Genomic DNA, 15946 nt, shown 5'->3' with positions numbered 1-15946 from the left:
TGATCCCAAAGGCAGCTGGGGGTATGAGCGCCTGGAGGAAGCATGCAGCATGCACATGTGCTAAGCATATGGCTTTCGGGGCCCTGTGGGTTGAAGACATTGTACCAACAGCCCATCTCATTCCACAGGAGGTTTAAGGCAAGCTGCCATCCTTATTCCACAGTTTGAGGGTAGATTCTTTAATCGATGAAGGGGAAAAGCAAAATGAGAGCTGTGCAAGTTTTAAAAGTTGAACAGGATGTTTTATTTCTTAGCAATTCTATGCATACAAATTAAACATGAGATGAATAGAGACTTTATTGAGAAAGCAAGAGAGAATTCCTATCAACCCCAAGAGGAACTCAAAGTGAGGTTGGAAAAGGACCTAGAAGGGTATGAAAGTAAGATTTTATCTAAGAAGTTGCCTTTTCTGGGTGGGAAAGTTTAACCTTAGTGACTGGGTTAAAAGGACATACACATGAAGAATGTTCAAGCTGGAGGTGACGACATGAATTGCAAACAGGGCCTGCTTCAGTGACTTTGTGCCTATAGTCCCAGCTACTTGGGAGTGTGAGGCCAGGGATGCCAGCACACCTTAGGCCCCATTTTCCCCTCTGAAAATAAGAGGGTTAGATCAAAGGATCTCTTAGGCCTCAGCATCTCAAATCCTGTGGATCCTCCCACTTACCCCTTAGAGAGCCTTACTGAAAGTCAGTCATTAATGACAAGGCCAGCTTATTTGCAAGTGGTAAGAGCATATTTACCATAAATCCTAAGAACCAACTCAAGTCAAACCTTAATGCCATTGTTACTGTGAATAAGGAATTAGTCATTCTCAAAATTTACATTAACTTGATTTTAAAATCAGTTTTGTGAGTCATTTACCACAAGCTAAATGTGTACACTGACAAAAACCATTGCATTTCTCATGTTTTTCTAAACAGTTCCAATTTCTAACACTGTATATATCCTTTCAACATCAATGAACTTCGTTTTCTTTGACTCCAGTAATAAAGTAGGCATGGATCTGTCCACAACAAACTTGCCCTCTCGTGCCGTGCCTCTGGCCTCTCACTATGCTCTGCTCCAGGTCAGCCGGCTTTTCATCTGTTTTTTCAAGTCTAATCTGCTCCTTGCTTTTCTTGGTAATATATTTAGAGATGTTGCTTTGCCCACATACATGAAGCAAAAAGTAAATACAGACCACAAATTTCAAATTGTAAGCCGGCTTAGTAGTGTTTTGCACATTAAAAATGACAAGGGTTATTATACAAGTAATGTTTTAAAAAATTCTCACGAAACAGCTTTGTATTTAGACTTAAAGCTGTTGCTAGTTTGCTACTGACATTTGTGTTAACAGTCAGTGCTCGAAGCCATTGATTGTCAGCATCTGAACTGACTGCACAAGAGCATAAGCCAGTCAGTCTCTAAGTGAGAACAGATAACAGGCTGGCACCAGCACTCAGCACAGCATGTGGACGGGACGATGCCAGAGGTTAACTCAGACAGAGTTCTGTGTCTCTCCTTCACAGCAGATGGACTCTTCCTATACGTGGCTGTTAATTTCCACAAAGTTACATTCCAGAATCAGGAAGCCCTACTGTCGCCAACACTTGAAGAACTATGTTCCATTTTTGGTGTTGATCTTCTCATAAAATACCTATTATCAAAAATTGTTACATCTTATTAGACACTTCAGAAGTACCCCCCAAAAGCTGTTTAAAAGACCATTCCATTTGTCCTACACAAAGTACATACTAAAATTTCACAATAATCATCTTTAGATGTACATTTTAGTACTATTTCACAGTTTTAAGTGTTCAGTCCCTCATGAACATTTTGTAGTCATCTCTTCAGTCCTGATGTGAAATACGTGATTCCAATTCAATTCAGAGCGTATGATTTCGCTTTTCATGCTGATCAAGTAAATTTATGGTGTCTCTTTTCTGATCTTCATTAAAAACTAAAAAGAAAAAAAAAAACACAAACGTAATATTCTAGGATTAAACATTTTGAATTACCAGCCTAGGCAGGTCCCATTTTGCATTAATTTCTAGAAATTGTGTCATAAAGAGGACTGTATCTCCCACAGGAACACTGTAATTGAGAATTGCATTCCTCATCAAGGATGAGATGGCAAAGGTGATATGAGAGGGAGGCAGGGAAGTGCTGGGTATCGAAGGGCAGGGTCCCTGGCATGGGCTCCACCCTCAAGCCTGTCTTCATGACCAAATGTTGCATTTTCCAAGACGACACTGGCCTGCCATTCCCCTCCCCCCCCCCCCCATTCTGTGCCTATAAAAACCAGGACCCCAGCGGGCACACATACAAATGGCTGGGCGTTGAGAGGAACACACTGACAGAAGAGCACATCGACAGACACCAGCAGGGAATTGACGGCAGAATGACGCAGAAACCAAGGGAAATTTGACCAAGGACAGTAGGAGGAAAGCCTGTCTGTTGAGCAGCCTGACTCCTGGGAAAGACCCTTCCCACTCCATCCCTCTTCTCCCTCCCCACCCATCTGCTCACAGCTACTTTCACCACTCAATAAATCTTGCATTCATTTTCCAAGCTCACGTGGTCTGATTTTTCCAGTACACTAGGGCAAGAACCCGGGATACAGAAAGCCCTCTGTCCTTGCAATAAGGCAGAGGATCTAAGTAAGCTGATTAACACAAGCTGCCTGTGGACAGCTAAGCTGAAAGAGCACACTAACACACACCCACTGGGGATTCAGGAGCTGTAAACACTCAACCCTAGATGCTACTGTGGGGTCGGAACCCATGCTCCCCTAGGGGACTGAGCTGCAGGGCACTGAAGAAGCAAGCCACACCCCTACTGCATGCCTTCTGAGAGGCATAAAGGAACTCCTCCCATTTCAAAGGGACTGAATACATGTCCAACCATGTGCCATTAAAGCCGAGGGACCTAAAGATTCTATACTTGTTAAAACAGTGACATAATGCCCCATATGCCATAGAAAATGGACAATATAAAGTGCACTTATGAAATTTTAGATAATCACCCTCCTGTGCGGTGTGATTCCCTTCCTACTGCACTTCTGGTGCACACGCTGCCTCCTGAGAGCCGTCCACAGCTTCAGACAGCTCTTGGGACTCCAAAGCTCTCCCACTTTACAGAGCTGAAGTCTATGTGGCTTCTACCATCTGGCCTTACTCTATCCTTTAACATACACACACACAAAAAAAAAAAACATAAAAAGACACTTCACAAATAAAACCTAAAACCACGGTCTTGATTTATAACTATGGAATATTAAATGGCAATTTAATGACTATTCATTAAATAATTGCCTTATTTAAACTAATAGTATCTGTTAAAGGCTCTAATAAAGTTGAAGCTAATGTCTTTTTCTCCTTATTTCCCTGAAGCAAGTAAGGTCTAAAACTATTTCAGTGACACAATCTAAAATAATGTAGAAGCTGATGTTAACGACATTTCTTCAAAAAGCTGACAAGGCACTTACCTTCTTTCCCTTACCTACCTACTTTGTTTAAAATCTTACACAAAGTCAAGTCCTTAGGACACAAGAGTGTAGGGGATGAGAGATCGAAAAAGCCTTCAACACAAAGCCAAGCATTTAGTATGACACTAATCCCAGCTCAGGCCTGTAATGCCAGTACTTTGGGAGGCCGAGGTGGGTGGGTTGCCCGAGATAAGGAGTTCAAGACCAGCCTGGCCAACATAGTGAAACTCTGTCTCTACTAAAAATAGAAAATTAGCTGGGCATGTGGCACGAGCTTGTAATCACAGCTTCCAGCTATTTGGGAAGCTGAGGCAGGAGAATCACTTTAACCCAGGAGGGAGAGGCTGCAGTCAGCTGAGATCGTGCCATTACACTCCAGTCTGGGAAAAAAGAGCGAAACTGTCTCAAAAAAAAAAAAAAGTTGTTAGAGGTAAGACAGTGACCAGACTGTGAAACATCTCAAGAACTGAAGTACACAAATGAACAGAGTCAATGACATACACAGAACAGAAAGAAACTGTATTTGCTTAAAAGTCTGGCTGTATTCACCATTTACCTTCTTTAAAAAATTGCCTAAATGAAGACAGCTGAAAATTCAAATTAGGACTTGCATTCTAAAAATTCCAAACAACTCTGCCAAAAGAAACAACTGACATCCTGGATAAATGTAATTTTTAAGAGCACACTGTTGAAGAATCAGACAAGCACAAATTGAGGGACTTTCAACCAAATAACTGGGCCACTGTCCTTCAAAAAAGACCAACAACATGAATGATAAAGATATGAATGATAAAGATAGAAACATCTCCACCATAAAGAACACTAAAGAGGTCCAACAATAAATGCAATGTATAATAATCCTGGGCCAGAAAAAAAAAATCAGTTCAACTCACTAAGTTGAGCAAAGTCTACAGATTAGATAATAGCATTGCATCAATGTTAATTTCCTTATTTTGGTAATTTTACTTGGTTATATAAGATGTTAACATTTAGTGAACCTGGGTGAAGGGTATAGGGAAATTTTTTGCTTTTTAAAAAAATCTAAATTATTTCAAAATAAAAAGGTTAAAAAATGTAAATATTAAAACATTAAGAATAATGCATGGCAGGTGCGGTGGCTCACGCCTGTAATCCCAGCACTTTGGGAGGCTAAGGCGAGTGGATTACAAGGTCAGGAGTTCAAGACCAGCCTGGCCAACATGGTGAAACCCCATCTCTACTAAAATTAGCCGGGCATGGTGGCAGGCGCCTATAATCCCAGCTACTCGGGAGGCTGAGGCAGAGAACCGCTTGAACCTGAGAGGCGGAGGCTGCAGTGAACTGAGATCATGCCACTGCACTCCAGCCAAGGTGACAGAGCAAGACTCTGTCTCAAAAATAGTAATAATAATAAAAAAATAACGCATTACCCAGATGGTAATAAAAGAAAGCATTGGCAAGGCAGAAACTGAAGTGAAGGTAACAACTCCTGCTGTCGAGGATTTCTGCTGAATTCTGAAGTTTATGATGATATTTTAAATGTAGTCACCCTCAGAGGAGGACGGGGAAACAATTCATAATCATGAAAACTATTAAAAGGAAAAAAATCAAGCATTTATCCTATCTACCTTATACAAACAATACCACTGAAGGGTCTTTTTGAGACGGACTTTTGCTCTTGTTGCCTAGGCTGGAGTGTGCGATCTCAGCTCACTGCAACCTCTGCCTCCAAGTTCAAGTGATTCTCCTGCCTCAGCCTCCCAAGTAGCTGGGATTACAGGCATACGCCACCATGCCGGCTAATTTTTTCGTATTTAGTAGAAATGGGGTTTCATGATGTTAGGCTGGTCTTGAACTCCTGACCTCAGGTGATCCACACGCCTCAGCCTCGCAAAGTGTTGGGTTACAGTTGTGCACCACCATGCCTGGCTTAAGTGTCTATTTCTAAGAACATTCCAATTAACAAATGACATAGAAATGAATTGATACAGGCACTGAGCATCAACTGGCATCACAAAAAGAAAGCCATCAGTTATGATGTGCTTCCCGAAGAAAACACACACCACCACCGATCATCTTACCAAGGGCTTGCACCTGGACCTGAGTCTCATCAAGCCTCTGGGCCTAGCTGCCACTCTGCAGAACACAGAGGCCAGGAGACCTCGATAATCTGCCCCATGACTCTATAATCAGCAATATTTAGGCTGTGGGAAACTACAGGTCACACGGCTTGGTTTTTTTTGTTCTTTGTTTTTGAGACAGAGTCTCACTCTGTTGCCCATGCTGGAGGGCAATAGCACAATCTCGGCTCACTGCAACCTCCGCCTCCTGGGTACAAGCAATTCTCCTGCCTCAGCCTCCTGAGTAGCTGGGATTACAGGTGCCCACCACCACCCCCGACTAACTTCTGTATTTTTAGTAGAGATGGGGTTTGACCATGTTGGCCAGGCTGGTCTCAAACTCCTCACCTCAGGTGATCCACCCACCTCAGCCTCCCAAAGTGCTGGGATTACAGGCGTGACCCACCGCACCTGGCTGGCTTGGGCTCTTTGACATACTGCAAAGGCGAGAAAGGAATGGAAGAGAAATCTATAGATTAACAGAGACTTACAGATATATCAAAATTTAAGAAAATTGCCAAGAATAAACTGTGATGTCACCGAATATCACTTGGGTGATAAATCCATAAAGAAATGTGAGAAAATGCCTATTATGAAGGTGAGGATGGTGGTTACTACTGGGGGAAGGAGCAAGCTGACTGGAACAGGGAGACATGGAAAGGGCATAGAGAAGGGCCAGCCATGTTCTGCTAGTAAGGAGGCGGCAGTTACAAGGTGTTCACCTTAGTGAAACTCATTGTTTCACATGTTTTCTGAATCTGTGTTTTACTTTATTTAGTTCTTTATTTATTTAGAGATGGAGTCTCACTCTGTCGCCCAGGCTGGAGTGCAGTGGTACAATCTCTGCTCACTGCAACCTCTGCCTCCCAGGTTCAAATGATTCTCCTGCCTCTGCCTTCCCAGTAGCTGGGACTACAGGTGCACATCACCATACCCCAGCTAATTTTTTGTATTTTTAGTAGACTCAGGGTTTCAACATGTTGGCGAGGCTGGTCTAAAACACCTAACCTCAGGTGACCTGCCCACCTTGGCCACCCAAAGTGCTGGGATTACAGGCATGAGCCACTGTGCCTGGCCTGTGTTTTACTTTATAAAATTGGAACGCATACAAAATTAAAATACTGGATGAAAGCATGGATGAATTTTTTTCCAAACCTAGATGGGCAAGCCTTGCTCTAACTGTGACTCAGAATCCAGAAGCAATAAAAGAAAGGATAAAAATGCTTGAAAATTTTGCATGGCTACACCTGGGCAAAACCAAGATAAGATGGGAGAAAGTATTTGCAACTTACATCACAGATAAAAGGCAATCTTCTTAATATATAAACAGCTCTCAAAAACTGAGAAAGAAAATACCAAGAATCTAATAGAAAAATGAATTTTGTTTTGTTTTGAGACAGAGTCTTGCTCTGTCACCCAGGCTGGAGTGCAATGGCGCAATCTCAGCTCACTGCAACCTCCGACTCTCCTGCCTCAGTCTCCGGAGTAGCTGGGACTACAGGTGTGTGCCACCACACCCAGCTAATTTTTTGTATTGTTAGTAGGGACGAGGTTTCACCACGTTAACCAGAATGGTCTTTATCTCCTGACCGCATAATCTGCCCACCTTGGCCACCCAAAGTGCTCTGTTTATGGGCATGAGCCACCACACCCAGCCCAGGAAAATGAATTTTAACAAAGAATACTCTGATTCCATAGTGATACCAAAACAAACAAGTGTGTTGGAGGATGGAGAGGAGTTCCTTAAAAAATGTCAAGTAATAAATGTGCTGGGATGTCAGAATGTAAAACGTTTACTAGCCATTGATGGGCAATGTTCATCAATGGATGGTAAAGCCACACAAATTCAAAGCATCCTCTTCTAGATGACATATTAATGTCCAAAGGAAAATGGCCTTCTGAGACCTCATGGGCACCACATCAGCTAAGGAATCAAGTACCAGTAGGACCACCTGCTGTTATCCTCCTGGGGGAAAGCAAGAATCCATCAGCCTGAATCCATCACAAGCAAACAGACAAGGCCAGAGTTTGATATGTTCTACAAGATACTGGCCTGGACTCTTCAAAAATTCAAAATAATAATACAAAGGGCAGCTATAATAGCTGCTTGGAAGCTCTATGCACATACTGGGGCTTTTCATCTGGGAGGCAGACTAATCTAGTAGTGACCTAGCCATTTTGTCGGGAAATCCCGAAATGTCACTGAAAAATCATCCTACTTAAAGGCTTGAGCCACACTGAATATATTTCTAGGAACTCTATTCAGAGTTTCTGAATAGATGTCATCACCGTGGGCTTCTCAACCCTCACCTCCCTCCACTGCCCCAGCTTTCAAAGTCTCCTGAAGAAAAGATGGTCTCCCTGAAGTGATCCATTAATTACGATACTATTTGAGGATTCACTGAATAATCACAGCAAAGGACCAGAAAGGGGAAATGAAAGGTGACTTCCCCACCGACCCGGGCACCACTGTTACCATCTATGTTTCTGTCATTCCCTGCCAGGGCTGCCTGCTTGTCTGTTTCAGATTCTGCCTCATTTTCATCCATGTTGTAGTCATCTTCTGCTCTCAGTTTTTGCTGGTTTCTCCCTGTAAAATTAGCACATAAAACCTAAGCTACATCATTTCTCTGTTGATGTCACAGGAATATCCGCGCGCAGGTGCTGGAGGTTATCCATCCTTGCTCACAGTCAGATCCGTGTGCTGCCTCTCCGGAAATGGCAGGGACACATGCACTGGCTTCCAAGACAAACGCATGCACTACGTGTACTCTGCTTGGCCTCTGAATCTAGAGACAACATGGCCCTCAATAAAAGGTGCATTCGAAGCTGAACATGGAGAAACTAGCTAACACCCAAGTCTCCATTTTTTTAAAGAGATAACTCTTTAAAAGGTAAAAGAAAGGTGCTACTGTTTTAGGAAGGAACAGTTATCTATAGTTAATGACAGCATCTCCTTAGAATGGAGAGAGGAAATGGAGCTGCCACTGTGAGCCCAGGGAGAAACTGTCCCTCATATTTATAGCACGAGAGCACCCACACTATTCATCCCTGGAGAGGGGCAGCAATCAGAAAAGATGAGGACAAAAGGCTTTCAAGAGACCTACTCAAAGGGTTTAAGCTACACATTTTACATGTGTATGCAGGCCAGTAAAGCAAATCTGTTTTAAAAGTTCACACCTGGAAAAGCAGCTCTGGTTCTATTTCTCTGGCTCACTGCCTGGGGTGGAAACTGCAAAACGCCTGCATGGCCTGGACACCGTTCTTCAAATGAGCTCACTACACCTGCAGCTAGAAGCAGGTGCATCCCACAGGTGCTGCAGCATCTCAGGCCCAAATTTGTTACGCTTCACAGACAGCCGCTGAGGACTCTGATGTTTGAGCGCCACAGGCTGAGCCAGCCGGTGGGATCTCCCCGCCTCACACACTATGAGCAGCTTCCTGCTGGGCAGGCATGGAACACAGGGACCCAGCAGGGATGCTTAGGGAGGGCTAACAAAATGCAATTCTTTAACTGGAACTTGGGAGGACATGTTCTTCAGAAAGACACTGAAGTGAAATTTAAGTTTAAATGGAATCGGGGTAACTTCTGCAAATAAATACATTCTCCAACTTCTGTCTCTTGGTCCACCCCAGAGCGCAGGTGTCATGTCCTCAGAAGTGTTCCTGGCTCAGGTGGGAAGGACATTTTCCACATCTGAAGGGTCTGAATCCCGGAATAGTCTGTTGATCTCAGATTCCTACCCTTTATGTCTTTAAAAAGAAAAAAAGTCAACCAAACAAAAAGGAGTGATTCACATGTCATTTTTCTTCAATGTTCAAATACGCATTAACCTTCGTCTACCCAATATTCCTTCCTTCCTTCAGTCATTCATTCACTAGGCACCGATTGTCTAAACAGCAGCAGACGACAGTGGAGATACAAAGATCAGGCACATGGCCTGCCTGCCAGGAGGGGACGTCCACTTGGTGCTAGGGACCCATCTCCAGGTCACCCACCTGCAAGGTCCCCATGGCTCCTCATCAATATTGCATCTAAAACCTCGAGTTCTGGAGCATATGCTGCTCTTCCTTCCTGCCTCCCTCTTGATAACAAGTAAGAAACCTTCAGACAAAAAGGAACTGGCAAATCATTGACTGCTGTTTAGTAAAATTCAGGGTGATCCCTGGTGCTGGGAAGGAGATGGAGGTGGCTGAGTGTCTGGTGGAAATGAGTCCACAGCAGCCCCCGAAGCCTCAAACCCACCTTCCTCGGCAGCTTCCTGCTCCTCCTCCTGTCCATCGGGGATGACAAGCTGGTCTCGCTCAGGGCCCTCAGCCTCCTGATTTTCCTGGCTCACCGACAGGGCAGCTGCCACCTGTGGGGTCTGGCCCAGTTCTCTGGTTCCCCCGAAGCCTCTTCTGCCCACAGGTCTGTCTTCTGCCACCTGCTCCCGGCCTGGCTCCTGCGGCAGCTGCAGCCTGTCCCTCTGAGGCTCTTCCTCACTCACCACCTGGATCTCATTGGCTTCCTCTGTGCACAGAACAGTTAGCTGTGACCTTGCCAACATTTGATTAAAAAAAAAAGCAAAACCTTGTGCCACTCAATTCCCAGATGAGTGACAGTGGGGTGGGCTGCACACAGGAGAACCACCAGGTAGCTCCTTTTGTGACCTCAGACACCAACTGTAGGCCTCTCTGTGCCTGCAGCTCACCATTGGAACTGCAATGAAGGGAAAAGTAGCTTAAAAACCATGCACCAAATTATCTCAAACTACAAAGGAAAAAGGGTGTCCTGCTGAGTGACCTGATCGTTGTGAGACAAGCACTTGGGAGCCAGGGCAGGCAGGCCCACCTGGTGCCTGTCATGGACACAGCAACCTCCTGGTTCTGCGTCTAGGGCTCAGCTGCCTCCCCCACATCCCACAGGCCTAGCAATGTCCTGCATAAAGATGTAGCCTGGGCCTTTCTCTACACAGATGCCCAAGAGCACAGCACTTAGTTTGCAAGAAGGCAAGGTAAGACGGAAGAAGCCCCAAGGCCCCAATTCCAGGTGCCCAGAGAGACATCGCCCTGCTCCTGGCTGCCCAGCTGCCAGGTTCACCCATTCCCTCAGCAGCTTGCTTGGACCACTTCCTCTGACTGGGCTCTGGAGAGCGGGGAGCAGGGCAACTGCCAGGCTCTGCTTACCTTTCTCAGCTTGTCTCTTGGAATCCACAGCCACTTCGGAACTGGGGGCTGGTGTCTGGGACTTGCTGTTGCTGGGCATCTTTCCTTTCCCTTGTGGCACCTCTGTGCGTGGCAGGCCTGCCGCCTGCAGCCTGGGCTGAGGCTTGCTGAGGTCGTGGAGCTGAAACAGAAGCACAGGACAGCCAGGGTGGGGCTCTGTGAGCAGAAGCCTTACAAGAATCCCACCAATGCAATGAAGCCCGCCAATCCCACTACCGCGTCCTTCCGACCAAGACCCTGAGAAACGCCACTGTCTACTCTGGTCACGCCCTGGTCATGTGGCATAAATCAGAAGACAAGAGGTTGAGTCAGGGTCTCCCAGAAAGTACTGTCAGTATGGATTAAAACGGAGCAGTGATTCTGCTGAGAGGACGCATTTAAGAATATAAAATACCTCAGCGGAAGATCAACAACAACCAAGCAGCAGCCATGAGCGACACAGCGCTCCTCAACTGCAGGGACGTCTGCAGAAGCCTCGGCCCAGAAACGGCAAAAGCACACGGAATATTCTCCAGGATGGACCATGGCGGGCCACAAAGGCAGTCTCCACACACTTAGTAACTAAAGTCACACAAAGTAAATTCTCTAATAGCAATGGAAGGGACTATAAATCAGTAACAGCATGACACTTGTGACATTCGCAAATATTTGGAAATAAAACAACACACTTCTAAATAACCAGTGAGCCCAACAATAAATCACAATGCAAATTAGAAAATGCTTTGACACAAATTAAAACAAAACCACCACAAGCCAAAACTTAGGGGAAGCAGCTCCAGCAGTGTTTAGAAGAAAATGTACACCTTCAAGCATCTGTATTAGACAGAAAACTTCCAGTTTTCAGTTCTTCGTGTGACGACTGACCAACATGGAGAAACCCCATCTCTACTAAAAATTTAAAATTAGCCCAGTGTGGATGTAAGTCTTCGTGTGAGGACTTAGAAGTCACCACTTGGTTCTAACAACAAGTAAAAAGCTAAATAGATTGAAAAGTTACCAGCCCTTCTGGGATCCATAGGAGAGATGAGGACAGAGTGTAAATCACTGTCCCTAAGCCTGGAGACAGAGAGCCCAAACAGTGAGCCCCAGCTCACCAGGACAGGTTCAGGCAGACATCACTGTGGGAACTGGTATGGGCGTGGAGCCCGACTTGCCATTTATGAACTGCTTGAGGCTCAGTGTGATGAGTCTGAGTGTTAAAAACCTTCCCCAGTCATAAGGGGCTCCCATACTTACAAGTTTTACCTGTAGGAGCTCAATCAGGCTCTCAGTAAATATCAGAGAAAAATTGGCTTGTGCTTCCAGCAGTGGAAGGGGAAAACAGGCCAGAGTGCTCCATTCTCCTTCACCAGGCCTGCCCTCAGGAGGAGCACATTACCCAGAGCTCCCCTGCCGGTATCCAAGCCTAGCTGACCTGGGGGAATGAAACACCCAATTCCAATAAACTCTAGGCTTCCATGCGGGAGAAGGAAGCTATACAATTCTAGCCCATTCCAGCCACTCTGTCCCACTGGGGTAAGGGAATGGCTACTGAGAAGCACAGGGGATATTCACAGCCAAGGGACTCAGGCTCACTAAAAACTCTCAAACTTACAGCACAATGATTTTTGACAAAGGTGCCAAGATGATTCAGTGGGGAAAAAACAGTCTTCCTTTCAATAAGTAATACTGAGATAACTTGATATACTCACACACACACACACGAATGAAGCGGGAGCTCTACCTCACACCATATGCAAGAATTAAATTAACTGAAAATGAATCATAGGCCTAAATGATCTAAGAACTAAGAACCATCATCTCTAAGAACTAAGATGATAAAACTCTGAGAAGAAAATGTAACAGTAAATCTTCATGATCTTGGGTCAGGCAAAGTGTTCTAAACATAACACCAAGAACACACAACAAAAGAAAAAATAATTAAAATGGATTTTGTCAAAATTAGAACTTTTTTTTTGAGATGAAATTTCACTCTTGTTGCCCAGGCTGGAGTGCAACAGCACAATGTCAGCTCACTGCAACCTCCACCTCCTAGGTTCAAGCAATTCTACTGTCTCAGCCTCCCAAGTAGCTTGGGTTACATCCACACTGGGCTAATTTTAAATTTTTAGTAGAGATGGGGTTTCTCCATGTTGATCAGGCTGGTCTCAAACTCCCAATCTTGGGTGATAACACCTGCCTCAGTCTCCCAAAGTGCTGGGATTATAGGCATGAGCCACCGTGCCTGGTCAAAATTAAGAACTTTTGTGCCTCAACTAAACACCATCAAGAAAGTGAAAAAACCCACAGAACTGGGGGGTGAAAAAAACCCTTGCAAATCATATATCCATTATCATATATTTTTAGTACAATATATTTTTTAAAACTCTTTGAACTCAGTAACAGCTCAATTAAAAAGTGAGCAAAGGACCTGAATAGACATTTCTCCAAAGATGATAAACAAATGGCCAATGAAGCATGTGAAAAGATGCTCAATATCATAAGTTATTAGGGAAATGCAAACCCAAACAACAATGAGCTACTACTCCACACCTGCTAGTAAGTATGTCATGAAAAGGTAGTATCAAGAGTTGGCAAGGCTGTGAAGAAACTGGAACCCTCATAAACTACTGGCAGGAGTGTAAAATGGTATGGCCACTTTGGAAGAAGTCTGGGAGTTTCTCAATAGGTTAAATACAGATGACCATATGACCCAGCAGTTCCACTCCTAGGTATTACCCAAAAGAAATGAAACATATAACCACACAAAAACTTCGTGTTCATATGGCATTATTCATAATAGTCAAAATGTGGAAACAATCCAAATGCCCATCAACTGACAATGAATAAACCACATGTGGTCTATCCACAGAATGGATTAATCAGCCACAAAAGGAAATGCAACACGGACACATGCTGCAACCTAGATGAGCCCTGAAGCATTTATACTCAGCCAAAGAAGCCAGACAGGCTGGGTGCGGGGGCTCACACCTGTAATCCCAGCACATCAGGAGGCTGAGGCAGGCAGATCACTTGAGATCGGGAGTTCAAGACCAGACTGGCCAACATGGCTAAACCCCACCTCCACTAAAAATACAAAAATTAGCTGGGCGGGGTGGTGGGTGCCTGTAATCCCAGCTACTCAGGAGGCTGAGGCAGAATTGCTTGAACCTGGGAGGAGGAGGTTGCAGTGGGCCAAGACTGTGCCACTGCACTCTAGCCGGGCCAATAGATCGGGATGCCCTCTCAAAAAAAAAAAAAGGCAACCAGACACAAAAGGCTACACATCTATGATTCCATTGACAGGAAATTGTCCAGATCAGGCAAATCAAGAGACACAAAGTAAATTAGGAGTTGGCAATCTAGGGCTGTGGGGACTGAAGATAAATAAAAGAGAACCAATGGATACAGCGTTTCTTTTGTGGCAATAAAAATGTTCTGAAATTGAGTGTGGTGATGGCTGCATAACTTTGTGACTATACCCAGAACCCATGAATTGTAAATTTTCTATGGGTGAATCACAGGGAATGTGAATTATATCTTAATGAAGCTGCTATGTTTTTTAAAAACCAACCAAAGATCATGCAGAAGGCTTCCGGCAGCAGTTTTCGTGGGCTGTGCTCTGCAGGGGAGACGGGCTGACAGCACGAGGCATGGATCGGCCAGACCTGAGGTCCTGATGGGCTCTACCACTGACCAGGTGTGATGCTGGCCACAGAACTTAACCCCTCCCATGGGCCTGGGGTCCTCAAATCAGGAAAACAGCAACTCTCTCCCAGGCTGGCTATGAACTTGAAATAGGATAATTCCTGTAAAGCCCTGAGCTTGAAAGTAGGGCTGGAGGCCAGCACACTTGGTTAGGGTCCAGGCATCCCAGGACCAGGTTCTGCTCTGTTGTATCTCAGGGAGCCAAGTCCACAAGGGAGGTCAGAGACCAGAGAAAGCCAGACAGCAGATTAAAAAAACAAAATGCCTGAAGACAGAGGTACCTTCTAGAAACTCTTGGCAGAAATTCCCCAGTTACCTGCTGACTCTGGTCATTGTTTTCACTCAGGTCTCTGGAAGCTACAGCTTCGTTCCCCTTTTTGGTGACCTCTTCTATTCGCTCCTCACACTGTTCCTTCACCTCCTTCATCTGATTGATGCATTGGCTCCTTTGGTGAAAGAAAGCAAAGGAAAGGCCTGATGTCTACGGCTGTGTCTCTGCTGGACGGTGACATCCACTTCCATAAGAGACACAGACCCTCTTCCTGCTTCAGGCACTTCATCTGAAGATGGCACTTAAGACAGGGCGACATGTGTGTGTTCAATGATTGAATGACCAAAAGAAACACATTAAAAATGATACCATTGTTCTGAAACACTGAACTTTACTGATTAGGAAAAAAAAAGTTTTTTAACATACAATCTGCAGAATAAAAAATATATGTATTGGTCTTTGTCCTTGACTACCAGCACAGAACTCTTAAAACCCTTGGAAGTTCCTGAGTGAGACAGTATCTAGCTATTCATAACAAGCCCCTCTGGACCAGACTTGAGTTTATACTAATGAGGGGATTGTCAGGGGTGGGGGAAGGATGGGTGTCTGATAGTTTCAGGACAGAGACTGACTGCCAGAAGAACCAACCATGTGACTGGAAAGTTGGAACTTTCAGCTCCACCTCCTCTACGGAGGAGAGAAGGACTGGAGATTGAGTTCATCCCCATGGCTGATGGTTTCATCCATCATGCCTATATAAAAAACTTGGCCGGGTACCTGTACAGTGCCTCATGCCTGTAATCCCAGCACTTTGGGAGGCTGAGTCAGGCAGATCATGAGGTCAAGAGATCGAGACCATCATGACCAACATGATGAAATCGTCTCTACTAAAAAATTAGATGAGCATGGTGGTGCGTGCCTGTAGTCCCAGCTACTTGAGAGGCTGAGGCAGGAGAATCACCTGAACCCGGGTGGCGGAGGTTGCAGTGAGCCGAGATGGCACCATTACATGCCAGCCTGGCGACAGCTAGAGACTCCATCCCAAAAAAAAACAATTAAAAAAAGCCCTCAAACTCCAGACCACAAGGTTTGCAGAGATTTCTGGCTGGGGAACATAACGATGCAGGGGATGGGAGCAGCTGACTCCACGGGACAGCAGTTCCCATGTCCCCCACATTGCCAGCCCTCACCTTAGGACTGTACCACTGGGCT

At 45.0% G+C, this 15946-nt stretch overlaps 1 protein-coding gene across 7 annotated transcripts in view; it reads right to left on the bottom strand.

The window, feature by feature from the left end:
* Nucleotides 1-220: 220 nt before the first annotated feature.
* The window catches only part of GOLM1 (golgi membrane protein 1), a 75720-nt gene continuing 59994 nt past the window's right edge, over nucleotides 221-15946 (bottom strand). For 3 of the 7 annotated variants that reach the window (XM_054255174.2, XM_035303402.3, XM_035303419.3), the window contains 6 exons: nucleotides 14780-14909; nucleotides 10738-10897; nucleotides 9815-10081; nucleotides 8045-8158; nucleotides 5935-6005; nucleotides 221-1942 (listed from right to left, as the gene is read on the bottom strand). In XM_054255174.2, the coding sequence (XP_054111149.1) occupies nucleotides 1910-1942; nucleotides 5935-6005; nucleotides 8045-8158; nucleotides 9815-10081; nucleotides 10738-10897; nucleotides 14780-14909 (775 nt within the window). In that variant the 3' untranslated portion in view covers nucleotides 221-1909. The remainder of the gene's footprint in view (nucleotides 1943-5934; nucleotides 6006-8044; nucleotides 8159-9814; nucleotides 10082-10737; nucleotides 10898-14779; nucleotides 14910-15946) is intronic. The other 4 variants (XM_054255177.2, XM_035303411.3, XM_002742772.7 and 1 more) reach the window with 2 other exon arrangements.

Source organism: Callithrix jacchus, chromosome 1 (genome assembly GCF_049354715.1).
Source record: "Callithrix jacchus isolate 240 chromosome 1, calJac240_pri, whole genome shotgun sequence".
Classification (NCBI taxonomy): domain Eukaryota; kingdom Metazoa; phylum Chordata; class Mammalia; order Primates; family Cebidae; genus Callithrix; species Callithrix jacchus.
This window is presented reverse-complemented; position numbering and strand designations above follow the sequence as displayed.